A 27,174-nucleotide genomic window follows, 5' to 3' on the forward strand; every position below is an offset into this window, starting at 1 on the left:
ACAAATATTCAGAGGTCTCCTTATCTGTTATTAGCTCGCTTGCCCCAGCGCTGAGCCCTGCCACTAAAAATAGGATCCAAGGTTGCAATCCAATAAAGCCTATTACAAAATGAATTCCTGGCTCCTCCTGAGTAACAATTGGGGAGGGGGGGGGCTGGATTTATTTTCTTCTGCAGCAGCAACAAAAGCCCAAACTTAGAATGCTTGGAATCTGCCCAGAATCCCCTGCAGGTGGTCAAAGCTGCTGCATCTTTTCCTACAGTAGAGCAATTTCACATTTGCAATCATGTGAACAGCTGGAAAGCAAAAGAGATCTCAGGTAGACAAAAGAATAATGTTCCTGATTAACCTCCCTCCCACCTCTGCAGGGCTGTTTTCTATCTCCAACCCGTTTTGGAGCTCATTTTGTTGCAAATGGAATAGAAGCCGCACTCGGCACTTTGCTTACTCTAGAGCTGACTCACAGGACTTTTCTAGATTCAGCACTTGGGGTAATTGCATCTAAGTCTGAGGTCCTATCGGTGAAATACAGCAAGGGGCCAATCCTATCCAACTTTCCAGCACTGATGCCACCGTACCAACCAGAGGCATATCTCAGGTTGGCGAGATGGGGCGGGTGCTCTGGGTGCCATGAGGTGGACACTGGGCATAGACTTACCTGTTGGTGGGCAGTAGCAGTGGTGCCCCTGTCCGTGGTGCTCTGGGTGGCTCCCAGCTTTTCCAAGGTGGGGGACGCTGGTGACTTTGCAGCCACCAGCCATTACTTCTTGAGTGCACCCTCCTGTGGTGAGAAAACCAACTGCCCCCTGTTCCAGGGAGAACCTGGAAGTGACTGCCTTACATCGCAAGCAGCGCAAGGCAGTCTCTTACAGGTTCTCCCCAAAGGAGGGAAAGCTGGTGGCTTTGTACCCTTCTCGAGTGTCCACTCCTCCAGGGAGAACAACGAGTGCCCCCTCCTCTGGGGTGAACCCGGAAGTGATTGCATTGCACCACAAGCAGCACAAGGCAGTCACTTCTGGATTCTCCCTGGCAGAGGGAGCATGGGCAGCTTCACGCCCCTGCACCTTATCCTGTGGAGGCTCCCCTTGAAGGAGAAGGCTTCCACAGGAGAAGGAATGGGATGCACAAAGCTGCCAGCGCCCCTCCTTTGGAGAGAACCCGAAAGGGACGTCACAATGTCACGTGGCGTCACTGCCCCACGCCCTGGGGCAGTGCGGTACGCCACTGGTGCCAACAGGGCATACGCTGCATCCTGCTGTGGAGGGGATAGTCACAGTGGCCTCCTCAATGAAAGAGAACATTTGTCACCTCCGGGCTGCACTGTGGCTTCATCACTGCTGGAAAGTTGGATAGGACTAGGTCCTCTGTAACATACTTCCTGCCCCCCAATATAGGATGCACCACAAGGCAGTGTTTCTCAAACTGTGGGTCAGGACCCACTAGGTGGTTCGCCAGCCAATTTCAGGGGGGTCCCCATTCATTTCAATGTGTATTTTATTTTTAATTATTAGACTTGATGCCACCATGGGATGTGACTGCATGTGGGAAAATGTTACAGATCTGTACTTTGAACACAGGCTACTATGTATACAGTTTTAACAATGATAGGGGCTTACTCCCAGGTAAGTGTGGGAGTAAGTGTGGATAGGTGAGGATAGGATTGGAATCTTTGGATTGTTTAGGGAATTTCTTTTAAGCAGATCAGCAACTACTTTTGGGGGGGTAGGAGGGTTCTTCTTTATTTTAAATAAATTTTTAAACTTAGACTTATTGTAAGATTTTAATTTATGTGATCCATGTGGACCATGACCCAGGACCATGACCTCTTGCCCATGAGGTTAACCTGACCAGACTGGCAGTACAGGTTAGCTCCCAATTTGCCATTCAGGGGTGAGGATTGGCCATGGGAACTCCGCTGCATTCCTGCAGCTCCAGGCTCTTTGCAGCATTACAAATGCCAGGCCACCATCACATGCTTCTGGGCTGCTGCCTCAAATGGGTAACAGGAAGCTTCACCCGGTGGCATAGCTAAGGAGTGCCAGGGGGTGGCAACAAGTTTTAGAAGGGCAAGAAGCTGAGCTTGACACTCATGGCCAAAACTGTTATAACCTTGGTATGTATGTCGTTACTTGGGGGGAAGGGAGGAAGCCCCATTGAGTGACCGGCTGCAATAGGACTACTTCTGAGTACAGCTGCAAAGGATTGGGTCGTCTTGATAAGCCTTACCCTACTGCGATGACCCTCCTCCCTCTCACCCGCTTCTGTCCCCACTCTCTGGCAGTCCCTCCCACCCCCTCCTGCCTTGTTTATAGATGGGATGGGGTAGCAGGGGAGTGTTTAAAGTGAGCTCTCTCATACACACACATCCTGGCAGCAGTTCCATTTTTTTTTCTGCACCTGACACATGAATCAAAAAGACTCATGACTCGAGTCTGTAGGATTCGATTAGGATTCGTTTTCAAGTCGAGTCATGGTGCACGGAGACCTGTGACTCGAGTCAAGCCGCACCTGACTTGTCCATCCATGGATTTTGTATATATCCACCTATAGAGTCCTTCCCAAGGATCTGGGATAGTCAGTTATTGTTTGTTTTTATATTGTTGAATTTTATAATTGGTTAATGCTCATCCTGATGGTGTTCAAGCGCTTTCCCAGGTGTTTCAGGCTAAGACCCAAGGTCCCTACGACAATTCGCCCCTATGAGCAATTACTCTTGCTCTTGCAGCTAGCCCAAAGGCCATGAAAGAGAAGTGATATTATTATTGTTATTGTTGTTATTATTATTATTATTGTCCAAATTTCATGAAACAGAGCTGTAAACTAGTGATGAGCAATCGACAGAGCCCAATCCTGTGCTCAGCAGCACTGCTCCGTGCCGCCAAGCACTGTAAGGCATGTTTGCTAGCCTCACTGCTGGGCTCCCTCCCATGTTAGCCCAGTGCCGGCTGGTGCTGAGCTAGTGCGGGAGGTCGCCCAGCTTCCACGGCTCGGCGGTCTCCTGGACTGCCGAGCTGCGGCACAGTAGGTGGGGGCTGGGACGGGGGTAGGGAGGAGGCGTTCTGGGAAGGGGGGAGGCTGTTAGGGGCGGAGAGAGGGCAGGGGGGCCGTGACCGGGAGGTGTGACGTGGGGAGGGGAGTGGGCTGGAGGCATGCCCGGGGGGGAGGGAGGAAAGCGGGTCTGCGAAGCTCTGCTCCGCAGGATCCAAAGCGAACAGAGAGGGCTCCGCACTTTACACAAGTGCCTTTACCTTATCGCCAACCTTTTGATTGGTGGTAAAGAGAGTAGCCCCATTGCAGGGCTCCTTCCCTTACCCAGGACTTTAAGAACATAAGACATAAGAACAGCCCCACTGGATCAGGCCATAGGCCCATCTAGTCCAGCTTCCTGTATCTCACAGCGGCCCACCAAATGCCCCAGGGAGCACACCAGATAACAAGAGACCTCATCCTGGTGCCCTCCCTTGCATCTGGCATTCTGACATAGCCCATTTCTAAAATCAGGAGGTTGCGCATACACATCATGGCTTGTCCCCCTAAAGGATTTTTCCTCCAGAAACCTGTCCAATCCCCTTTTAAAGGCGTCTAGGCTAGACGCCATCACCACATCCTGTGGCAAGGAGTTCCACAGACCAACCACACGCTGAGTAAAGAAATATTTTCTTTTGTCTGTCCTAACCCGCCCAACGCTCAATTTTAGTGGATGCCCCCTGGTTCTGGTATTATGTGAGAGTGTAGAAAGCATCTCCCCATCCACTCTGTCCATCCCCTGCATAATTTTGTATGTCTCAATCATGTCCCCCCTCAGGCGTCTCTTTTCTAGGCTGAAGAGGCCCAAACGCCGTAGCCTTTCCTTATAAGGAAGGTGCCCCAGCCCAGTAATCATCTTAGTCGCTCTCTTTTGCACCTTTTCCATTTCCACTATGTCTTTTTTGAGATGCGGCGACCAGAACTGGACACAATACTCCAGGTGTGGCCTTAGCATCAATTTGTACAACGGCATTATAATATTAGCCGTTTTATTCTCAATACCCTTCCTATTGATCACAAGCATAGAATTGGCCTTCTTCACTGCTGCCGCACATTGGGTCGCCACTTTCATCGACTTTCATCCCCTTCTCCTGAGGCGCCTCTCGCGGTAGCCCAGGGCACGCAGGATCCGGCGGCAGGCTCAGGACTGGGCTGCCCACTTGAGACCTAAGTATTAACTCAGTATTGACGCAGTATGTATGATGTTCCTAAAAGTGCCGTTTTTTGCAGATCTGATGGTGTTATTTCAGTAAGCTGCACTTGTTTAAAGTACTTTGCAAAACTGATGATGATGATGATGATTATATAAAATATATCAATAAAATAAGATATCTTGTTTTACTAAACATTTTATAAATTTTAAAAATCAATAAAAATTTTATTTTAATAGTTTATTTTTATTTAGTAATAATTAATAACAATCAATTAATAACAACTAATAATAATGTTATTGTATATTATTTTATTTTATTTTATAATTAATTAACAATAATGTTATTATGTATTATTAATAATATCAATAAAATGAAATCTATTGTTTTAATAAAAATTTATTTTTATTTCATAATAATTAACTACTTTAAAATAATTAGTTAATAATAATGTGATTATTACATATTAATAACATTATTATTAACTAATTATTTTTAAATCTATAAAATAAAATGGTCTCATTTTAGTAAAATAAAATTTTATTTTTATTTGAGAATAATAAATTAATAATATTATGTATTATTAACAATATATTAACAATATATTATAAAATATCTATATTATCTGTGTTATATATATTTATATTTATATGGAATAAAATATTTTATTTTAATAACTATTTATTTTTTGTTTTATAATTTCCCCTCCCCTTCCTCTTCTCCTTCCCCTTGGTGCCTTCGGGGTTCCAGCCTCCCTGCAGCTCCACGTGGCAGGGCAGACCTGCCCTTGACCAAAATGGCCGCGCCGCAGTCGCGCCCACTGAATGACGCAGGCCACGCCCAGCGAGCGAGCGAGCGCTGTTGCCCTTTTCCAAAATGGCGGATGTGGCTTCCACGGACGCTTGAAGCGTGGCCCGATTGGTCGCACAGGAAGCTTGGGTAGTGCCAGTTTTAAAGATGGCGCGCGCATGCACGTGAGTGGCGACGCGCGGGGACCCGGCTGGATGCGCGGTGTGTTGGTGGTGCGGGAGTCTGAAGGCGGTTTTGGCGCGGGTGGGTGGCGGGCAGGGGGGCTTCATCTGCTCCGTCAGTGGTCATGCCAATCCCCAACGGTGCCCAGTGCTGGGAAGGGGGCAGCCTGCCTCCCTGGGGGGGCTCATTGCCCAGCCCCCCCCCGTGGAGCCCGCTCTTTCCCCCTCCCATGCTGGGCCTGGAGTAGAAAGCTGCCCCCCAGAAGAGCAGGGAGGGCTGGAGCAGGGGCAGGAACAGTTTGCTTTGGGGGAGGCCGCCACCTGCTGGGGGGTTGCTCCCCCCTCACTTCTTGGGTGAGGGGGGGCTTTTGGGGTGCCCAAAGACTCATTGGAACTGCTGGGCTTTATTTGGGGGGGGGAGCAAAGACCAGAGTAATTCTTGTGTGGGGGGCCTCTGTCAGTGCTGGGGGGTCCTGTCAGGACTTAGGGGCTGTGGGGGCCCAGTTGGAGACCGGGGGGGGGGGGGTACCAGGTTCATAACCAAGGTCTGTTGTATCCTAGCACAGTGGTCTTCAACATTTTTTTTGTACCATGATCTGTGTGTGTGTGTGTGTGTGTGTGTGTGTATATATATATATATATTACATATATACATATATATTTATGTGTTCCAAAAACCCATGTATATGCATATGTGTGTGTGTGTGTGTGCACGTGCACGCACGTGTGTGTATGCAGGTCCTTCCTATTTATACACAGATTTTTTATACACATATTTGACTCTACAGGAATGGTGCCTGCAAATGAGAAGGAATGTGCTCATCTCTGGAGAAGGGGAAAAATGCACCCCTTTAAAATCAGTTTAAAAAACTGAACAGTCCTTTAACAATAGCCTCCTTAATGAGAGGGAGAGAGGACAGCTGGCTGACAATCCATCAGTCCATTACTCTCCAGCGGACCCCTCCCTTCCCCCTGAGCACTTGAAAGAAAGGTGATCACTTTGTATTGTTGGAGGGAAGGACTGAGTGTGGAGCTTGGAGGATGACTGATTGATGAATTGCCTTCTTAATGGCTCTTATGTTATATCACAAAGGTCAGCAAGGCTGTTTTTAAATCACCAGAGCAAAGAAACTTTGTTTTTTAAATTGATTTGCTATAGTGTGTTTTCTGCCATCCACATGAGTGCTTGGATCGGAACCCAAGCGAATAATGAGGCTCAACCTGTATGTTTATATATGTGTATGCATACTTGGACTATACATATGTGTATATGTAATATATACATACATATAAATATATGTGTGTGTATATATGTCATATACCTATACATGCAATATATATATACATATACGTATGAATATATACATTACACACATGTTCAGTTCTCTTTATATGCAAATTAGCATCCACAAGGGGCAGAATTGCCACCTTCTCTCCTTATCTGCTGTGCAGTGACCTTCTGGAGACTGCCAGGACCTTCAGAATGGGGCCAGTGACCAGTGTGGGCCCCTTTAAAATGTCTGGTGCAAGCTCCCCCCCCCAACCATTTTAAAAGGGTCTGTGCTGATTATGGGAGCTATTCTGAAGGTCCCTGCAGCTTCTAGAACAGCCATGTTCAACTACTGTGCCATGGCACAATGGTGTGCCGCAAATGGTCTGCAGGTGTGCCATGGGTGTTTGAGGGATGATCAGTTTTTAATAGTGCCAGTGGGGGGATGTGATCCCGGTGTCAGCAATAGTGTGCCTTGTCAAATTGTCAAAAAACTGGTAGTGTGCCTTAACAATTTTAGTACCATTGTGTCAGTGTGCTGTGAGAAGAAAAAGATTGAAAATTGCTGCTCTGGAAGGTGTCTGCAGCATTCAGAGATATTTTGGCATTTCCTGCTGTACTCCTCTGGATTCTTCTGGTGGCAGAGAAGGTACCCCTGCCCCTCCAGGGTACCTTTTGTGCCTAACCCCATTGATTTCATAAGTTCAGTGATTCTAATTTGGTATCTACTAGGTTTTCCAAAAACCCAACCCTAGCAGATAATGAGAACTGACTGTATAAATAGGGGACCTATTTACAGGGGGACAGGGGACTTCACTGCTGATCCCAGCCCCCTCCCAGGACCCCATCTGCCCATCCTCATCATTGCCCACTCTACGCCTTTCTGATGCGTTCCCAGCACTATTCACTGTAATCCAATATTTTTATTAAAGAGAGCAGAAAAAAGTTACCATGAAGCCTGGCACTAGTGAAAGCTATTTCAGCACAATTGTAAAGAACCTGAGCAGGTCTGGAACACCATCTCCTGGTACCTGAAGTGGTACAGCAGGTGCCTCCCCTTTTACCTGGTTGTGCTCTAGTCCAGTGGTCTTCAACCTTTTTTCATTCCCTTGTTGCCAGGTACCCCACAACTGAGACTTCATGACCCCATTGGGGTTGCAAACCCAAGGTTGAAGAACACTGTCCTAGAGAGAGATAAAGTCTTTCATAAATTTTATTTATATCTCTCTGGTAGAATGGAAAGTAATCAAAATGGGAACTTCAAAATTGCATGGTAGTTCATGGGCCAGATGGATCTAAGCACATTTTAATATAGAATTGCATACCAGTCAGTATATAAGTAAACAAAAAAATGTATAGTTTATCTTTAAAAAGTTCTGCATATAGTTACAAAACCATTTGTTTTAGTGACTGTGAAAGAGTTCAGTAAAAATATTAATTTTATTTTTACCCTAGTGCGCTACCCTAGTGTGGAAGGGAGCTCTTAGGTACAGTTGGGAGTAGTTGCTCCAGTTGGCTTAAAGGTGGCCCTGGTGCGTGTAGGTCAGTGGCAGAGCCCTTGCTTTGCAATGCAGGGTGTCTGGGTTCCATCTCTGGCTTCTGCTTGTGGGTTTCCTGGGAGTGCCTGGTTGGCCACTGCAAGAATCGGAGCACTGGACTAAAATGCAATCCTAGGCATGTCTGTTCAGATGCAAGTCTTATTTATTTCAGTGGAACTTACTCCCAGTTAAATGTACATCGGATGGCAGCCTGCACAGAGTTTTGGTGAGGTCCTGCAGGGCTGCTGTTAAGGTTTGTGTTTTTAAACCAGTAAAAACCTCAACTTTTGGGGTTGCTGCCATAATCATCCAAATTAGCTTTGTACAGTAGGAAAGTTAGTACTGAAGGACTCCTGGGGGAATGCAGTGTGTGCCTGTGTCTTCTGCACAGAGACATACTTGATGACTTCCTTCAGGATCATTTGCCAGTGGGGGCCAGGGCACAAGCATGTTAATCCTCAGTTATTTCATCTGCCTATGGTTGGTCTCTGGTATTTGGATGGCTAAACCATGTACTAATTTTGAGTCTGTTGCTCCAGGCTCCGTCCCTGACCTGTCAGAAACTTTCCAGGCTCTGCTGCAGAACAGTCAAAACTGCTGACCAGGTATTTTTGAGAACCCAAGTTGTCATCTTGAGAGTGCAGGGTTTCAGTCATCACAGCTGTGTTTCCAAGGCTGGCATTTTACTTTTCCAAGTAGGACTGAACAGCAACCATTTTCTAAATGTGGGAGAACTTAATGGGGTGAGGTTAAATTTGGGGAAGCCATTGGGATGGCTAAATCTGCCTCCTAACCTTGATGGCTTCAGTGACTTGGGAAAAAGACAGGGTTCCCCACCACCGCCCTCATGCTAGCTGCATCACAGACTGCAGTCTGTTTTCCTGTGTCCCATGGAACTTAATGGAAGCGACTTTAAAAAACCCATGTGTAGAAATTTCTAGCATGTGACAGAACCTCGATGTTGTGTTTAATAATAACAGTATTTATATACCGCTTTTCAACAAAAAAGGTTCAGATTAGTAGGCCTTACACGGAGTCTCTCAAGTCTCACTGGCAAAATAACCGGCACAGACTTGAGAAGCCCCACTGCAGGGCTTGGGATTTTCTCCAGAGGAAGGGGACAAAAATCCCCTCCCACTGAGGAGACCTCTGACGGCTGCCATGGGGCTGCAGGATTCAGTGGTAGCACGTTGGCACCACTGCACCCAGAAGTACCACCGTCTTTAGGATTGGGCTGTTAGCCCGTCAGGTCAAAATTCTGCAGCTTGCTCAAAGAAATGGAACATCTGCTTTACAGCATAGGGTGATCCTGGCACATATAGAGATAGCAAGCCTTACCTTGGTTTTTTGATCATCCTGTTTTCTTTTTGCAGATAACTGAAGATGTCGGAAGGGAGTTCAAGCAGCGATCCTGGGAACCCCAGTGGTGCCCGAACCACATTCAATGCTGCACGAGGGCTGATAGGGAGGAGACCCACTGCTACAATCAGCCCCGGCCGTCTGCCTTCCATTCGCTCCCGAGACCTAACCCTTGGTGGAGTGAAAAAGGTAAGTGTCTAGTTTTAAATAAAGAAGACTGCGAACACAGTCCTATGTATGTGTGCTTGGAAATAAGTCCCATTGCATCCAGTGGGGCTTACTCTTAGGAAAGTGTAGGATTGCATCCTGTAAGAGGTATTTTTTTGTGTTCCTGGAATGAAATTACAAGAGTAAGAGCAGCACTTCCTAAAGTGTGAGTCACAACCCCTAGTCCAATCAGGACCCATTTTGAAAGCAAGAATGATTTACCTGAAACCTCCAAAGATTTCTTCTGGGTTTTGCTGGGTTGGTGACCCGCTCTACTGGCCTCCATAGCCCTCCATGACTCACAGAAACCTATGAAAGCCACTTCCGGTAGCACAACCTGAAGGAGATCTCTGGGGCCTCCCCTGACACTGCGAAGTAGGTCACATTGTGGGGAATTTTGGGGACCTTTGAGCTAAAAGATATTCTTTTCTGATCTGGAGTTGAAGTTCTCATGCCAATTATGGGGATCAGGACCTAGTAATTGGCAGTTGGAACTCTTGTTTCCGACTGATGGTACTAATTTTTCTTGTGATCTTTGGCAAGTCCTTTATTTCATTGATCTCTTGCCTCATCTATTGTAATATTTGTGCACCTGCTTCACTTGTAAGGTTTAATTACTTCCTATTCAAACCCCTTTTTATGGTATTCTTACTTTACTGACTGTCAGAAACTGGAAATGGAGAGTAGGTGCTGTGTGGACCACTCTATGTGGGAGAGGGGATATTAGACAATGTCAGAGGCTGGTTTCTAGTCTTGTCAGATCACTGCTTTATATGTAGATGTGTGCTTTTTTGGTTTTATTTTTCCACAGATTTTGGGGGTTTTTTTTTGCAAAAATGAGAAGTGCAACATTATGTGTTTTCATTTCATTATCACTGAGAAATCACACTTCTGGTCATAGAGCTTCCAAACTATATAGCGGAGAATCTTGTGGCTGCTTAGTTGCTTATTCCTGAAGAATCGTTTGCCCTCAACCACCACCAGTACTTCCTTGGTAGTATATAGCTGCAAGGGAATGTTGGGAGAGTTCAAGGGTGCACATTTAATTCACGGTTGAGGCTCAATAGGCCTAGATAATACCCAGGATTAACGGAGTATGCACCATGGACTGTGTCCCAGAATCCTCTGCAGCACACAGAAGTTTCTTCAGCAGTGCAAAGTGTGAAGACCCAGAAGTTAAAGCAGCCTGAAAATAAGTTCTGATTGGTTGCTGGCAGATCACTTTTAATGGATTTTTAAATTGTCCTCTTGGGTTAACTGACATATGTAGTTCAATCTGATCATCTGGAACAGAGCAATTTGACTTGATTTAATTTATTGCAAAAATTTAGTTTCTTGCAAAAAGCAGTGCATGCAGTACCATTGCTGTCGCCGGAGACAGCCGCTGTTTGCTTCACAGGTGAGGCTGTGCTCTGCATCCTCCTTCCCCAAATGGATATGTTTTTGAAGCGCCAAACAGGTGCACAGCCAGCCACATCTTGCCCACTGCCGCACCACCATCCCAGTCATCTCCACTTTCAGTAGGGTTGGGCCAGGCCAGCCGACATGGTCACCATAACAGTATTCCCTGCCACAGTGTGGTGTACCAGTAGTGATATTAGAACCACTGGTTGTAAAACTCTGATCTAGGATTAATAGCAAGCACATTAACAGTGAGTTAGAAAAGTTCCAGAATTGATAATGAATTCATCAAATTGATTGAGTCTAATTTTTCTAATCAGATGCTGACTAAATCCCAACTATGGGCAGTTTGGAAGGCTTGTTGATGTGGTTACACCCACTTGTAAGGGTATTGCACTCATTAATGACTTTCATACAAAATGGATTAGGTGTGTTAATTGCTGAACTGATTCTATAGATACCAAGACGTTTCCTGGAGATTCCTTTTCCCTCTTGTAGCAATATTTTGTGTGTTTGAGTGTGTGGTTCCTTCTACTACTTTTGATTTGAATACAGTGGAAAAAGAACCTTGAGAATTCCTCTGTCCTGTTAATCTCAACTCTTAAGTCTTTGCTACTACTGTGAGTGTGAAGGATATGGTGGCTTCTATGCCTTCTTTAGAGTATTCCTAGATTAGGCCCTGCACAAGCACTATGTATCTTCAGAGCCTGCAATGCAGCCAAACCAGTTCAGCATTGAGCTTTCCTCCTGCTTTGCCATTCCTGTTCATAACATGTCTGTCCAATTCCATATTCTGGAATGGCTGGTAGTTAATTTTCATCCTTCTGTGTTTTGGTCCTTTTGTTTAGGGTGGCTTGCAAGTGACAAGCCCACTAGGAAGACCTGTTTTGCTGCAATAAAGCAAGGTGAAGGCGCCAGGCAAGGCAAAAAGAATCCCAGGCACTTGATAGTCCCGATATTTAAATATTGTTGTAGATGCCAGGACTTAATTAAATGTCTGCTTGGAAAAATCAACAGGAACCTGGGTATCTGATTATAATTTATACAGTGCTCAAGATCTGCTTTGGTAAATCATAGTGCATGATAAGAAACCAGGCAGAAGGCCTTCCAGACTCGGTGAACTGCTTATTTGCTTTGCTCCTGTTCCAAGCATATGTTGTTCCCTTACTACAAGGAGAGACAATAATTACTGTATAATAAGTTTGTGGCTCAACAAAGAACTACAGTTTCTTATGTCCAACATTTAGCTATTGGGCCACTATTGTCTGTCTATATAGAGTGGGCCCTACATATCTCTGGGGATCAGTTCCAGGACCCCCCTGTGGATACTGAAATCTGCAGTTACAGGGCACTGCATGGGGCCCAGCTCAGCACCACAGTTACTCACCTGGAGGCTACATTTGGTTCTCTGGAATTTGCACCGCCCTCCCAGCCTCCTCAGGAGACCTTGCAGACTTGACCAGAAGCCACCTCTGGTTCGTGTCGGCGGCTTCCAGTTGTGTACCAGAGATGTTCTGAGGCCCAGGAATGTCATTTGGAACGCCTCCAGACACAACCAGAAGTGGCTTCCAGTAGTGTACGGGAGGCAATCTGTGGGTCATGCTTGGCATCCACGGGTGCTTATATCCACAGATGCTGAGCCCACAGAAAGGGAAGGCCCACTGTACAAACATCTTTCAACCTTTCTTTTGCAAGTTCCTCTTTAATGAGTACCACTATGGCCGGAAAGACTGCTGTGCCCAGAAATGGGCAACTTGGCTCCCACTTGTCCCTGCAGTGAGAGAAAAGCTTCTCCAGTTGCTGCTGAGTCCTGATCAGTCCCTCCCCCCAGACTGCATGATTTTTGAAGTACGAGGCCACTGTGCAGCCACTAACTTTGCTGTTAATGCCACACTTCAGCCTCTTCCGCTTCCAGCGGGGTTGGGCCAAATGGTATAGTGCCACATAGTCCCCAGGGCATTGGGGCAAAGTATTGCTTTCTGTTCTGTGAAGTGCCTCTAGTAACACTCACTCCACTGGTCAAACAGCTCTAGTCAGTTCCTCCTCAAATCCTGTACCATAATTACTGTTAGATAATAGGTGTACAGGGAATCTCAAACCTTTTTGCAGAATATTCATTTACCAACTCGGGTTCTGTGTCTGTCTGTTCTTCCTTTCCTTCCCCCTTTGGCAATAAGAGGTCATGCCTCATAATCAACTGGGGTTCCATTCTGGAACCCCTAGTGGATATAAAAAAAATCAGTGGATACCAAATCAGTGGAAAAATAGCTTTAAAGACCCACTTCTGGGTTTCTTGATTCTCCATTGTTGCCCCAGAATGTATACACTATACCATATTCAGTCACTAAAAGGTGTGAATAATGGAATCTAATGGAGTGAAATTATAATTATTTAACAGCGCAAAGGTAGGAAATGGGATTTTGCTGCTTTTTTCCCTTGTTACAAGGCATTTAAAGGTGGACCTCGGTATCAGTGGATGCCAAATCAGTGGATGCTGAGTTCCCAACTGTACACTGGGTCCCTGACAGACCAATCAGTTAATACTTTTGCAGAGGCACAGTCCATCCATTCTGTTACTTTTGTGCAGGTGCAATAGCACTGAGCCAGCAAGAGTCAGCTGTTTGGACTTCCATACGTTCCAACTTCCGGAATGGAATGAGGACCTAACTTTTAGACTTAGTGTATTGCGGAACCAGGATTCCCCCCATTCTAACTTGCAGCCAGCTTTGCCTATCCAGCCAGCAGATGCTGCTATCATTGCCCTCCATCGCATCAGTCCACTGATGTCCTCCAGAGATGACAGTGTAACATAGAACTGGAACTTGAACCAATGGATACAAACTGCAAGAAAGGAGATTTTGATTAGATATCAGGAAAAAATTCCTGACGGTCAGGGCTGTCCGGCAGTGGAACAGATTGCCAAGAGAGGTGGTGGACTCTCCCTCACTAGAGATATTCAGCAGAGGTTTGACAAGCACCTGTTGGATATGCTCTAAAAGGATTTCCTACCTAAGGCAGGAGGTTAGACTAGATGACCTATTAGGTCCCTTCCAACTCTATGATTCTATGATAGTCATTGTTTTTCTGAAGCAGTTCAAGGTTTATTTAGTCCAGCATTCTATTCCCAGCAATTGCCAGCCAGATACCTCTGGAAGTTCCCAAATAGGGCATGAAGTACCTTCCCCCATTATTGGTCTCCAACATTTGGTATCCATGTGGGTTCTGTTTAGCTAGTATCCATCAGTAGGCTTCCCCATGAATTTGTGGGATCCCTTCCTAAAGTCATTCCATAAGCAATGATGTCATAAGATTTATAGAACACAGTTGGACCATGTAGCTGCATTTGCACCCTCTTGGGCTTCCCAAGTCCTATTGTTGGTGGGGCAGGCAACCTGATTTGGAAACCTGCTCTTTTCCTCAGAGGACATTCAAATCCATCTTAAGACAGGCGACTGCCTCTGTTCTGCAAAAGTAGGAATGATAAGTCTATGTGTGAGTTCTGCTTTCTAAAATAAAAATCCTGCAGGAGCATAAGAATTCTATACCAAGAAAAACACAACTCTGTGCAGCTTTTGTTTGAGCTGCATATCTCCTTTGTTTGCAAAACTTTATTCTGCTGCTTGGGGGTGGGGCATAAAAGTACAACATAGAGGGGTTGACTTTAAGGAACCTAGGTTCAGTTATGCCACTGTCTCATCCTGTCGAATGTCTTGCAACCCCCTGGGCACCCCTTCCTTGATCTGGTCAAGTGGGCTTGGTTACCCAGTTGATTGGCACATGCCAATCCCAGCAGGTGAGATGGCTGTGTGAACTCAGTGTTGGTGTCGGTCTTGGTGGACTCAAATGACAAAGGCAAGCAGTCACAAAGCTGTCTCCTCAGCCATGCGGTCTTTTTGCAGTGGCGCTGATTTCAGAGTGTCACATTGGAGGAGGGAGAAAAGGAAGTGAGTGGAATCATCACTGAAAGCCACACTGGCTCTGGCAGCTGCACACAGCATAGACACATAACCACCTAAATGCGGGGGGAAAAGATGCATCACTTCCCTTTCAAAACACAAATTTACAGTTATAAACGCTAGAATATGGTGGTGTTCCTCACTTTCCACCCCAAACGAGAATCCCAAGTGTCTTGAAGTTCAGATTCTGTGATGCTACAATAGTCTGTGTGAAATGTCCTAAGTATAATCTCAGAAAATGAAGCTCTGATACTTCCTTCCAAGTTGGTAATTCTCTTTTGTGTTCTGTACTTGTTTTGTTCTTGTTACAGAAAACCTTTGCCCCCAACATCATTAGCAGGAAGGTCAAAGAAGAGTAAGTGATCTGTTAATCCTGTCTCTGCAGAGTGCAATTGTGTGAATGAAAAAGCTGCATATCCAGTAGTTGGGAGAGGTTTGATGTAGGGCAAAGCATGTGGCCTGCTTGGCACCAAGGGCAATAATTCTTAGTAGGTCCCGCGAGCCATGCGTAGGTGGGGGGAATCTCTTAAAGCTCTGGACTCGCATGGTAAGGGCTTTAACCCAGCCATCTCCCCGAGATGCTTCCATGTGCACAGATCCTCCCCCATGAACAGCATTGAAATATGCAACCCAAGTCTCCTGCAGTCTGAAGAAATACAATCTGGAATGAACTATACAACATGCAATTTCTTCATGCTTGAATTGGTTCTTGTGCATGGAAATAGTCATGTGAAGCTCTTGAAGCAGCTGATGGAAAAGTGATTGAAGAATCTTCTGGGTGTGTTTGAGCACATCTTAGATAGGAAGGATTGGTAACCCTGACCTCATTGTGCTTCACCTTATTCTGTCCTTTATCTTAGGCCAAAAGAGGATGTTTCTGTCAAGAAAGAAAAAAAGGACCGTGATTGGGAACGGCAGAGAAATGGCCACGGACGAGGCAGAGGGAGACCAGAGGTCATCCAGTCCCACTCTATTTTTGAGCAAGGGCCAGCAGAAATGATGAAAAAGAAAGGTATGTGGTGCATTCATGTGGCTACCTGATCTGGTGGTGCCTTTGCTGTCTGCGCAATTACTTTGTGGTATAAAAAACAGGGAGAAAAATATATTCTTTGCTACAGAAAGGGGTCAGTTTTCCATATTTCTGGCTCAATGGCCAGCGTCCTTCCTGTTGCGCAGGCCTGGAGTTTATGGCAGCTGTACCAGATTTCCCCAATGTTCCGTTTTAGTGCTGCCATTTGCCCTTTCAAAGGGGCAAGGTTTTTCATGCAATGAGTGGTGCATTTGGGGTTTGAGGATGCCCCTCCCTTAAAATTGCTTGCCCCCTTTAACCTTGCAAGCCTCCAATTTTGAGATTGTAGCAAAAGGCTCAGGCTGTGTGTGTCTGTAGGAGCGCCACCTATGCTGTTGCTACATAGCTGGAGTCTTTAGCAATGACTTCCAGGATAGCAAATGAGTGGAAATTTATGCAAAGGCAGGTGTCATCATGACGTACATCTTCTTCAGGAAATCAAAGCTTGCCACAATCAATCCAGCATTTGTTATCTCACTGTAACTCATCAGCATGGTATTAAACCAAAGTACATAATTCAGTATAACCATCCAGCTTCCATAATAACAAGCAGCTGCGGTATTACTGCATCAGATCAGTGAGTCACCATGACAGTTAACTAAACATCAATTAGAGCAGCTGATAATAATCTGTGCAGTATGCATGGAATGATCAGGCATTATGAAACAAGACTTTGCTGAGGAGCCAGGCAGTAATTCCAGTTATAGCAAAACTCCCAGTACAGCAGTTTGGCATCCAGTTATCCAACCTTCCTGATAGTCTAGCATCAAAATGCTGGTTATACAGCAGTACCATGTACTTTTTGTCTGGTTAGGAACCAGAGCATGGATGAAAGTCCAAAATGGATGAATGTCAAAGCAGAGCCTTATTTAACTTGCAAATAGTATTTTGGCTGGTGAAAAATAAGTAACTATATAACACAAGCAAATATATGCAGAACATAAATAAATAAACCTAAGAACATTGACAATATCGTGGAAGGATGAACTCAGATGAAAGAGGAAAGCACATGGACAAAATTTGAAATATGGTCATGATTCAAACTGGATGAAAGAGCAAAGCGATGAAAGTCAGGTGGAGGAAAGTCAAGGTATTGCTGTATATTGTCTGCCTCCCTGAGCCAGTGTTTTGTGACACACTCTGCCCTTCCCAGGTGCTGTTCTACACTGGTAGCTCCCAAGGATCTTGCTTACAAAAAAAAAAAAAAAAAAACCACAACCATAGCTTCTGAAAAGTCTGCTCACCCTGCCTACATTTCTCATTGTCCTAACTCCAACTTTTGCTGTCTTCTCTCTGCTTGTCTAGCTTCAGCTGTGGTTCCACAAAAACATGCGAGTGACTGAAAAATTGAAGATATTTGACTTTTTTTTAAAGAAATGTTGGAGTTCCCACAGGCAGCTCTCAACCATGGAAGCTCAAACCATCAAAGCTGAGTAACCTCTTGCCATTGGAGGAGCATGCTTCTTATGGCTGTGCCATTCTCTCTTTGCACGCAGGCTCCTGGGATAAGACTGTGGACGTGTCTGACTTTGGCCCATCACACATCATCAACATAAAGAAAGAGAAGAGAGAGACAGACGAAGAGACAAAGCAGATCCTACGCATGCTGGAGAAGGATGATGTGAGTGTTTGAGGATGACTCCATTCGGGGCAACAGTCTGTGTTGTATACCCCTTCCCACTGCAAGTGGGAAGGTATGGCTCTTCTGTACAAAATTATTTCCTGAATTAAAAAAAAAAATTAGCTTGTCAAGGAGAAGGCTAGGCTAGAATTGTCCTCCCTGACATATTCGTTTTCAAGGCAAAGGATTTTTTTTTTCTGTGTGGAAGAGCATTTCACCATGCAAGCACCATCTGTATTTAGAAATGGTACTTCTCAACCACAATGAAAGCTTTCAACTCAGGACAGGTCCTCACTTTGTGAAATTCACTTCCCAGGGAGCCCTTTCAAGTCCTGATGTTCAGAAACCTCACAAAAAAGTTTCAGCTAGTGATTTGTGGGTTTATTGGCTACATTGCTATGTTAATGCTTCAGGTGCTGGCTAATCTGAGTTCATTTGTTTTGTGTGGATGTTTCCTGTGTACACCATGTATACGCCACCTTGAGAGTCCCTTTTTGGTGATTCAAGTGGTGTATACAATTTTTTTTAATATCCAAGTGCTCCAGTTCACTGAAATCAGATAACATTTTTGGTGATCCTTGTTGGTTCAAAGTTTCTTTGTTCAGCTTTTAATTGCCTCTGTTTTTGTGTCCCTCTGAGATCATCGGTAGGCCGTGGAGCTGGTGGGACCGTGCAGGACCAGCCCAATCATGAAGTTGACTAAAACAGTCGCTTCAGTTAGCAGAGTGGTGAGAAGTGCCTGCCCTCTTCTTCCCCCTAGATTTAGAGAGGATAGGGACATGGGAGAGGAAGATTTGAAAGAGAAGAGAGTGGTGGTCTAGAGCAGTGATTTTTAATGTTTTTTTGTCCCGTGGCACACTGATCTTTATGGTCTTTGTCTCTTGTGATGTCATGTTCAGCTTTTGGGAGACTCTCCCAGCTTCTGTAGCTCTGTTTCTAGGGTAGCTGTCTGTAGTAATGAATTGTCTCTGCCAACAGAGGAAGATGGATAGAGAGACAATCTGTTACTACAGACAGTATTGTATTGGCAACCTTCAGTCTCGAAAGACTATGGTATCGCGCTCTGAAAGGTGGTTCTGGCACAGCGTCTAGTGTGGCTGAAAAGGCCAATCCGGGAGTGACAATCCCTTCCACACCGGGAGCAAGTGCAGTCTGTCCCTGGTCTGTCTCCCTGGCTATGGGCCTTCCTTCTTTGCCTCTTAGCCTCAGACTGTTGGCAAAGTGTCTCTTCAAACTGGGAAAGGCCATGCTGCACAGCCTGCCTCCAAGCGGGCCGCTCAGAGGCCAGGGTTTCCCACTTGTTGAGGTCCATCCCTAAGGCCTTCAGATCCCTCTTGCAGATGTCCTTGTATCGCAGCTGTGGTCTACCTGTAGGGCGCTTTCCTTGCACGAGTTCTCCATAGAGGAGATCCTTTGGGATCCGGCCATCATCCATTCTCACGACATGACCAAGCCAACGCAGGCGTCTCTGTTTCAGCAGTGAATACATGCTAGGGATTCCAGCATGTTCCAGGACTGTGTTGTTTGGAACTTTGTCCTGCCAGGTGATGCCGAGGATGCGTCGGAGGCAGCGCATGTGGAAAGCGCTCAGTTTCCTCTCCTGTTGTGGGCGAAGAGTCCATGACTCGCTGCAGTACAGAAGTGTACTCAGGACGCAAGCTCTGTAGACCTGGATCTTGGTATGTTCCGTCAGCTTCTTGTTGGACCAGACTCTCTTTGTGAGTCTGGAAAACGTGGTAGCTGCTTTACCGATGCGCCTGTTTAGCTCGGCATCGAGAGAATGAGTGTCGGAGATCGTTGAGCCAAGGTACACAAAGTCATGGACAACCTCCAGTTCATGCTCAGAGATTGTAATGCAGGGAGGTGAGTCCACATCCTGAACCATGACCTGTGTTTTCTTCAGGCTGATTGTCAGTCCAAAATCTTGGCAGGCCTTGCTAAAACGATCCATGAGCTGCTGGAGATCTTTGGCAGAGTGGGTAGTGACAGCTGCATCGTCGGCAAAGAGGAAGTCACGCAGACATTTCAGCTGGACTTTGGATTTTGCTCTCAGTCTGGAGAGGTTGAAGAGCTTTCAACTACAGACAGTTGCCCTAGAAACAGAGCTGCAGAACCCAGAATTGTTTCAGCTCTTTTCAACCACTGTGTTCCAATGTGCCACAGCACACCAGTTGAAAAATTGCTGGTTTAGAGTGTTGGAGATGCTGTAGCCCACCATCCTCCTCTTCTCCACACTTTCTCTTCCACTCTCCTCCTGAATTTATGGTGGGTGATATTTGACACATTGCCTCAGGCACCAGGAGGTCTTGGGCAAATCCCGCCTGCGCCTAAATGTCATGTTATCACTGTGTACATAGGACTTTCTTCTATGGCTGGGGTGCCCAAACCCCGGCCCTGGGGCCACTTGCGGCCCTGGAGGATTCCTAATCCAGCCCTCAGGAAGCTCCCAGTCTCCAATGAGCCTCTGGCTCTCCGGAAAGTTGCTGGAGCCCGTGCTGGCCTGATACAACTGCTCTCAGCATGACGGCCAACTGTTCAACCTCTTGCGTGAGGAGAGCTCCCTCCACTGCTTGCTGTTTCATATCTGTGATGCAGCAGCAGCAGCAAAGGAAAGGCTGGCTTTGCTTTGTGCAAGGCCTTTTATAGACCTTGAGCTAATGCAAGACCTTCATTCATTCATATAAGTTCCATCTCTAATATATTCATTTATGTAAATTTATTCAAACTTGAAATGTAAATTTTTTTTTCCTGGCCCCTGACACAGTGTTAGAGAGATGATGCGACCTGCCAAAAAGTTTGGACACCCCTGTTCTATGGTCATGAGCTGTTTATATGGGAGTTTATTCATTGGTGTCTGTGTCTTTCACTTTTAGAAAAACACCAACCTACCCTTAATATTATTCGTTCTGCACTAAGCTACCAGCTGTTTATGAGTCATTAAATGAAGTCTAAGGCTATAGTAAGCCTATTTGTATAGAATCCGAACCAGGACATACGCACACGTGTGTAATATACTCGTTCTTTAAATTTTTAAAGTGATGCTTGAAATCAAAGCATCAGGAATGAAACCAGTTTCCCCTTTTTTCTTTCCTGTTCCTCTCTTGCCAGTTCCTTGATGATCCAGGCTTGAAGAATGACATCCGGAACAAGCCAGTTCAGCTACCTCTGGCCCATTCAGGCTGGCTTTTCAAGGAGGAGGGCGATGACCAGGAGGACGTCAAGCCTTTGAACTCCAGCACCAAGGAGGAGATGATGGAAGTAGACGTATCGTCAGTGACAGGTGGGTGGTCCAGATCAGCCACAAGCAGTTGCTTTGTAGGGTAACTATTGAAGCTTTGTTATGCTTTCAGTGAATAGGTCAATTAATGTAGATTATCCATGGTGGTAAATGAAACCTCAGGACAGAGAAAGTATAACTTGATATCGGCCACTGGGGGCAAATAGCAGGGGAGGGCTGTTGCTTTCATGCAGTGCTTGTGAGGCAATCTGGGGACAGGATGGTGGACTGGGTAGACTCCTGGTACAATTCAGCAGGGCTGTTCTCTTGTTTTTAGCCTAGCTAAGCTGCTTTTGAGTAAGTGTATTCCTTCTCCCCACAGCATCTCTGTCCTAGTGCATCTTGTTTTCTCATAGTATGTTGTACAGTGAGCCTTGGTATCGATAGTGGGTCTGTTCCAAGACCCCGCCGCAGATACCAAATACCGTGAATAATGAAAACTGGGCAGCAAGTACAGCGCAACAGTTACTTACCTGGGGGCTGTGCCTAGCCCTCCAGAGGTTGTACTTGGCCTCCCTATGCCTCAGAACACCTTCAGACATGACCAGAAGTTGCTAGCATGAATCTGAAATGACCTCCACTTGCATCCAGGATGTCCTTTTTAAGGCCCTCTAGCTGCAGGCTCAGCATTTGTGGATACTCAAATTCACGAATGCAAGCCCGCAGATAAGGAGGGCCAATGTAGTTGCTGTTTCTCCTGCTTGTATAGGAAGGATGCCATACAGTGGTTGAGAAGGTGATCTGAAAAGCACTGATTCTGATCCAGCCCTGAGAGGATGCCTGCTTTGGGCAAGGGTCAAGCTTTCTTTCTGTTTCCTGCTTTATGATTCTAACTTTGTGTCTCATTTCTAGTGAAAGAGGAGCCCCGCGATGAAGAAGAGACCTCACCTGCCCTAAAGCCAGCTCCCGCAAAGGCGCCCCCACCCTTTCCGCAGGATGTGTCTGTGGCAGAGTTGCTGCAAAGGCTAGCCCTTGGCAAGGAGGATGAGTTGCTCTTCCTGCAGCTGCCAGACACACTGCCAGGCCAGCCCCCAACCCAGGACACCAAGCCCGTCAAGATGGAGGTGCAGAATGAGGATGGGCAGGTGGTGATGATCAAGCAAGAGAAAAGCCAGGTAGGGGAAGACTCTGTCTCATTGAAATAATGAGAGCTGAGTGTGGGCTGTGTGCGTCACAATTCTGTGGGAGTGCAAAAAAGCTATACAGTGGGCCCTCGGTATCCACAGGGAATCCATTCCCAGACACCCACCCACCCTGCACGGATACCAATTTCTACAGATAATTGAATCCACAGGGAGGGCCTCAAGAACCTTTCCGACATGACCAGAAGAGTTTTCTGGTTGCATCTGGGAGACTGGGCTGGCACCCATGTTGAGTTAAATCCACAGGTGCCAAATCTGCAGGTAAGGAGGTCCCACTGTACTGTAGAAGGCCCAGAATTCAGCTTCCAAAGAACATCAATTGTGTTTGCATGCTAAGATTCCAGCCCTTACGGTTACTGTGCAGGTAGCCCCTGGTGATGCGTCACAGCCAGGAGTTTGCTGTGGAAGGTTTGTAAGGAATGAGAGCATCACTGACTTTCTGTTTGGCTTCTTGTCCTGCCCTATGACCAGCTCAGTAAACTATGCTAAGCAGGAAATCTTTTGAATTAGATAACATAACTTAACGTTGGCCTCAGAATTCCATGTGGGTTACTTAAATTCAAAATGGTATGTTTCTTTTTCTTCAAGCACAAAGAGAACCCCTCACCAGCATTCAGCTCGGGGGCTTAAGGGGGGGCAGAGTTTTTGAATATTGCAAGATTGTTTTCTCCAAGAACCGCTTGTAACATGTCTGTTTTTTTAGGAAGCCAAAGAGTCAGAGAACATCTGCACTGTGGGGGACCTTTCGGAAGGGCAGGTGGGGAAGCTACTGATTCGCAAGTCAGGGAAAGTGCAGCTAGTTCTGGGCAGGGTGACGCTTGATGTGACCATGGGGACCCCCTGCTCCTTCCTTCAGGTATGGCTAGTTTGGAAAAGGCTCTCTTATTCACTGTCTTACGGCAGCATGTGACTGTCTTTCAGAGTACTTGTTCTCTGCCTGAAATCCAAAAGTCAGTGAGGAATAATGCCTTTTATTAGGATAACCTAAATATCATGAAGTTGTTGGCAATCTTTGGGTTCTCCAGAACCCGTCCTGTTTAAGCAGATCAAAAATGGGGTGTGCAAAGGAGACATCGCAGTTTCTTTGGAGCATCACAACCCAAGCAAACAGTCATAAGCCATCTTGGGTATTGCCCTGTTGGTAATTGGAGACAGAGCTGAATTTCTCAAACTCCTCCTATACAGGAGCCACCAGAGGCTTCAAGGGAGGATTTGGCTGCCTGTTTACTCTTATCATGGCTCATGGAGCATCCAAGTTGCTCCCATAAGAATGGCTTGAAACCCTGAGTATTTCTCAGGAAAACTAACTTTCGTGCTCCTCCATGGCCCGTTGTTATCATTAAGGTCGGCAAACAGCACTCTCTTAATGCCCTGTCTCTAGTTAAAAGGTGGAACTGTGTACAGGCGCCCTCCCCCCCATCCCTGTATCCCAAATTCCCCCCATCATGCTCTTGACTCACCTGTCTGTTTTTAAATGCCTTGCAAAAGGCAGCCTTTTTTTTTCTTTTGCTTTGGAATACTTAGGAACAGGAAGCAAACACTGAGAACCCCGACACATAGCAGTTAGAAGAATGCTACAGGAGGTGATAAGGACAACGTGAAATCTTCTCTGCTGTCCACTTTCTATTTGCACTCTTACTGTCGCCTCCTGTAGTGTTCCTCGAGCAACTAGAAGTTCTAGGTTCTTGCTGTATACTTCTTGTTCCAAAGTGAAAGGAAGAAAAAGCTCCCATTTGCAACCAAAGAGAGGTTGAGTCATGAGCATGACTGGGGGGGATTTGAATAGGGTTTGCTGGTGTCCATGGTTTTGGATATCCGCGGTACCAGCAGGAACCTATCCCGTGTATTCCGGTGGACGCCTGTAAATAGAACTTACTTTCCATAGTTAGAGATGTGAAAGAAGAAGAAAGAAGAAGAGTGTGCTTTTTTGGTTTAACTTTTTTTATGCAGACTTCATTTTTTGACAATGGCGTTATGTGTTTTTATTCCAAGCACTCATTTTTATAAGTCATAATTGCTTTAAAAGTGTACTAGTCATGAGATATAGGTGGTATTGTGTCAGCAGATGAAGCCATTTGCATGTAGAGGTATTGGAGAATGGTTTTATTTTTTCACAGATTTTGGATTTTTTTAAAACAGAACTGAGAAGTGCAGAAAGTGGTGTTCTGTGTGTTTGTTTCATTATTACTGAAAAAAGCCACCTCTATCCATGATGACTATACCAGAGTCCTAGCATGAACACAGTTTGGGAAGAATGTTGCTTTTTAAAGACACTTTGCTGCCTGTGTTAAGCAAGTAGGAGCAGTTGCTGTTTTTTTTTCATGTGGTGCTCCCAGCCCTACGCTTCCAGGACAGGACACATGTCCAGATAGAGAGCACAGAAAATTTGAATGACAAATGCATGCTAAATGACACAGGGCACAAACCACCAGTAGGCCTTTCTGTGGAAGCCTCAACACAAGCTGCCCTCATTTTAGCAGTCTTGTGTAGGAAAACTGCTTGGTGGATTGTGCCCCTGTGAGTATCGGATATATCTCTTAATGGTGTCCAAAATCCATCTCCTGAGGTGGCTGCCCCCCTTTGCCTCTATGAAAACGGCAAGATAACAGTGCATGTGTTTCATGACTTTGGAAAGGGATTGGTGATAACTTTCTCTCTTGATCTTGGAAGGAACTGGTGTCCGTGGGCGTTGGAGACAATAGGAATGGCGAAATGATTGTCCTGGGACACGTGAAGCACAAGCTGGTCTGTGCCCCGGATTTTGAGTCTCTGCTGGAGCATAAGCATCGGTAGCAGATAAGTAGGTGACAGTGAACTGTACTTGGTTCACTGGCCCCTCCTGGAGGTTGCTTATGAAGAACTGCAACTTGGGCTGTCCAAAAGTGCCTTGTTCCTATGCCGATAAAGAGAATTTCTAACCAACGAAAGAGGATGTTCCTAGAGAAGATCGACTGGAGCAGAGCAGTACCATGAGACACCTTGCCGTGTTCAGGCACCCAGAGGTCCAAATGTTACAGTTGATACTCAGATGGCAGCTGCAGCCAAAGGACTGGCACATCCTTTCTAACAGTTCTATGTAAAAGAAACATTTGTTTATGGGCATGAGACCTTTATAACTATATCTCTGTGCTGGCCTTTCTGTTTAGCAACCTCAGACCCTGATATCTCAAGTGTGGGGTTTCAAAGGGGAGGTTTGAGGCCAAGGATAGCTGTTCAGTAGCTCTGCCTTCAGTTGAAGAGGGAGGCTGCTCTACCTCTGAATAACCCGATGTGAATTGTTTGGGTCAAACCTTTACCTTGTGCTCTTGTAGCCATGCACAAATTGGAGGAAAGGAAGAAAAAATGGAGTAGGTGGACACAGGAATGACGTGTGGCTCTTCTTTTGCACCTTTCAAGTCTGATGTCAAATTCCATCAGGCACTTTGATACATTAGTTTTCTGTAGTGGCTGAGATTTCGGTGTGGTTTTGTTTTTTTTAACTATCCAGTTGCCGGGGCTTAGAATTTGCTGTGTCTGCAGTGCTCAGTTGTTGTGTACCCAAATGATATATTGTGAAATGAGATAAAGGCAGGTAGAGGGGAGAGGAACCCTGTTTGCTCTCCCTGACTTGCTTTTGTTCTCTTCCTCCAAAACATCTCTGCACCACAGTGCTTGATGGAAGGTCCATGCATTGGTGGAAATGCTAGTAGGGAAACTGACAGTGTGCTTAGCTTATGTTGGCCCCTGTAGGAGCAAAAAAGGTTTTTGTCCCAATAGCTGTGCATCTTGCATATCAAATAGATTCTGTACTTGGGGTTTTATTTTTTTCTGTGGGGAGAGGAAATTCCTAGAGATCATGCCAAAATTAAAAAGCCTTACAATATTACTAATCTCTTTTGGATGAAAGTTGACTTATCAACAGCCTGGTTTTTAGTTTAGGGATGTTGTGTTTTCACCTCCTGTTTCAGTTTTTGTTTGCAGGGATAATGACAAAGTTGTGGGTCAAAGCTAGCAGGTTTGGAAGCAGCAGGACAATCACAGTGGTCCATGCTGAGGCTTTAGGGGGAACTGCTGACAAGTAACTGAGGTCTGTAGTCTTCTGTTTTTTAATCCAGAAAAATGGGAGAGGTTTTTGGGTATTTTCTGAGTGTCTACACTACTAAGTGTTGGTGCAACTGAGTTTCCCTGTTTAAATATACCCCTGAATCAGAGACAATCTTGTTTGACATCTCATAAGCCAATCTGCAGTCACTGTGTGGTGTCATGGCAGAATTGTTGATGTGTATTTGTAAATAAAAATTGAATGAAATTGCTTTTTTGCCTTACGTGACCTCCTTGTGTTTGAACTCTGCTGTGTTTCTGTTTTGTGATGGTCCAAGATAGTTGTTTAGGGTCGGTTTTTGCACAAAGGGCTGTGGGTTCAAAACCTTGAGAAGATGATAGTTTTCATAGACCATGACCCTGCTGATACGGTTTGATTTGATAGGTTTGATACCAGCTATCCAACCATCCACCCAGCCTTCTGAAGGCCCATGGGCTTTGATATGTGACATATAATGTGGTCTCAGGCTAGGGAAGGTGGAGGTAAGACTTTTGATAATTTTTCTCCAAGTTCAGTCCAATCCCTTTTTAAAGGCAACTAGGCCAGATATCACCACATCCTGTGGCAAGGAGTTCCACAGATTAACACACTGGCTAAAGAAATATTTTCTTAATTATCCTGCCAGTCAATGTTAGTGGATGTCCCCTGGTTCCAGTGTTGTGTGCGAGGGAAAAGAACATTTCTCTAGCTCAGGGGTCGGCAACCTGCGGCTCTAGAACCGCATGTGGCTCTTTCAGCTGTCTGCTGCGGCTCCTCCAGGTAAAAGTGGCAAAGAGTGTGACAGGAGGCACCTGTGTTGGGAGTGCAGGCTGCTTCCTTCCGCCCCCTGAGCTCACTGCCCTCCTCTCCCTTCACCCCCACCTGCCCTGCATTGGTTTCCCTTTTCAATTTTGCCCACTCTGCAGGCTTAAGGTCCCTGTTTTTCCCTTCCCCAACTCTCCAGCAGGCTCAGCCAGTCAGCATCCAGCAGACTCCTGGCTTTTTCTGTTGGAATGGCTCAGGGCCCTTCACTGGCTGACCACCAGCCAATCTTGAGCCGCCTTCCTCCTCAGCCATTGCGAGCCCTTGCAGCCCGCCTTTCCCTGAGCAGGTCCCCACTCAGTG

At 45.8% G+C, this 27,174-nt stretch overlaps 1 protein-coding gene across 3 annotated transcripts; it reads left to right on the top strand.

Annotated features, from left to right (window-relative positions):
- Positions 1 to 5,132: 5,132 nt before the first annotated feature.
- POLR3D (RNA polymerase III subunit D) lies at positions 5,133 to 26,293 on the top strand. Of its 3 annotated transcripts, none has more exons than XM_066639484.1 (9): positions 5,133 to 5,189; positions 9,331 to 9,505; positions 15,192 to 15,235; positions 15,741 to 15,892; positions 17,446 to 17,570; positions 20,679 to 20,850; positions 21,700 to 21,962; positions 22,693 to 22,845; positions 24,660 to 26,293. In XM_066639484.1, the coding sequence occupies exons 2-9, from the start codon at positions 9,341 to 9,343 to the stop codon at positions 24,780 to 24,782; spliced, it is 1,197 nt and encodes a 398-aa protein (XP_066495581.1). In that variant the 5' UTR covers positions 5,133 to 5,189; positions 9,331 to 9,340; the 3' UTR covers positions 24,783 to 26,293. The 3 variants fall into 3 exon arrangements, with proteins under 3 accessions (XP_066495581.1, XP_066495583.1, XP_066495582.1); XM_066639486.1 differs by having other exon boundaries at positions 5,133 to 5,152; XM_066639485.1 differs by lacking the exon at positions 5,133 to 5,189 and adding an exon at positions 5,190 to 5,231.
- Positions 26,294 to 27,174: the final 881 nt, after the last annotated feature.

Source organism: Tiliqua scincoides, chromosome 11 (genome assembly GCF_035046505.1).
Source record: "Tiliqua scincoides isolate rTilSci1 chromosome 11, rTilSci1.hap2, whole genome shotgun sequence".
Taxonomy (NCBI): domain Eukaryota; kingdom Metazoa; phylum Chordata; class Lepidosauria; order Squamata; family Scincidae; genus Tiliqua; species Tiliqua scincoides.

Bases quoted from the DNA above. Each gene is read 5' to 3' on its own strand.
- POLR3D (XM_066639484.1), top strand. From the start codon at position 9,341: ATGTCGGAAGGGAGTTCAAGCAGCGATCCTGGGAACCCCAGTGGTGCC. The intron at 15,893-17,445 runs GTATGTGGTGCA...CTTTGCACGCAG, and splicing joins AGAAATGATGAAAAAGAAAG to GCTCCTGGGATAAGACTGTG. The intron at 22,846-24,659 runs GTATGGCTAGTT...TGATCTTGGAAG, and splicing joins CCCCCTGCTCCTTCCTTCAG to GAACTGGTGTCCGTGGGCGT.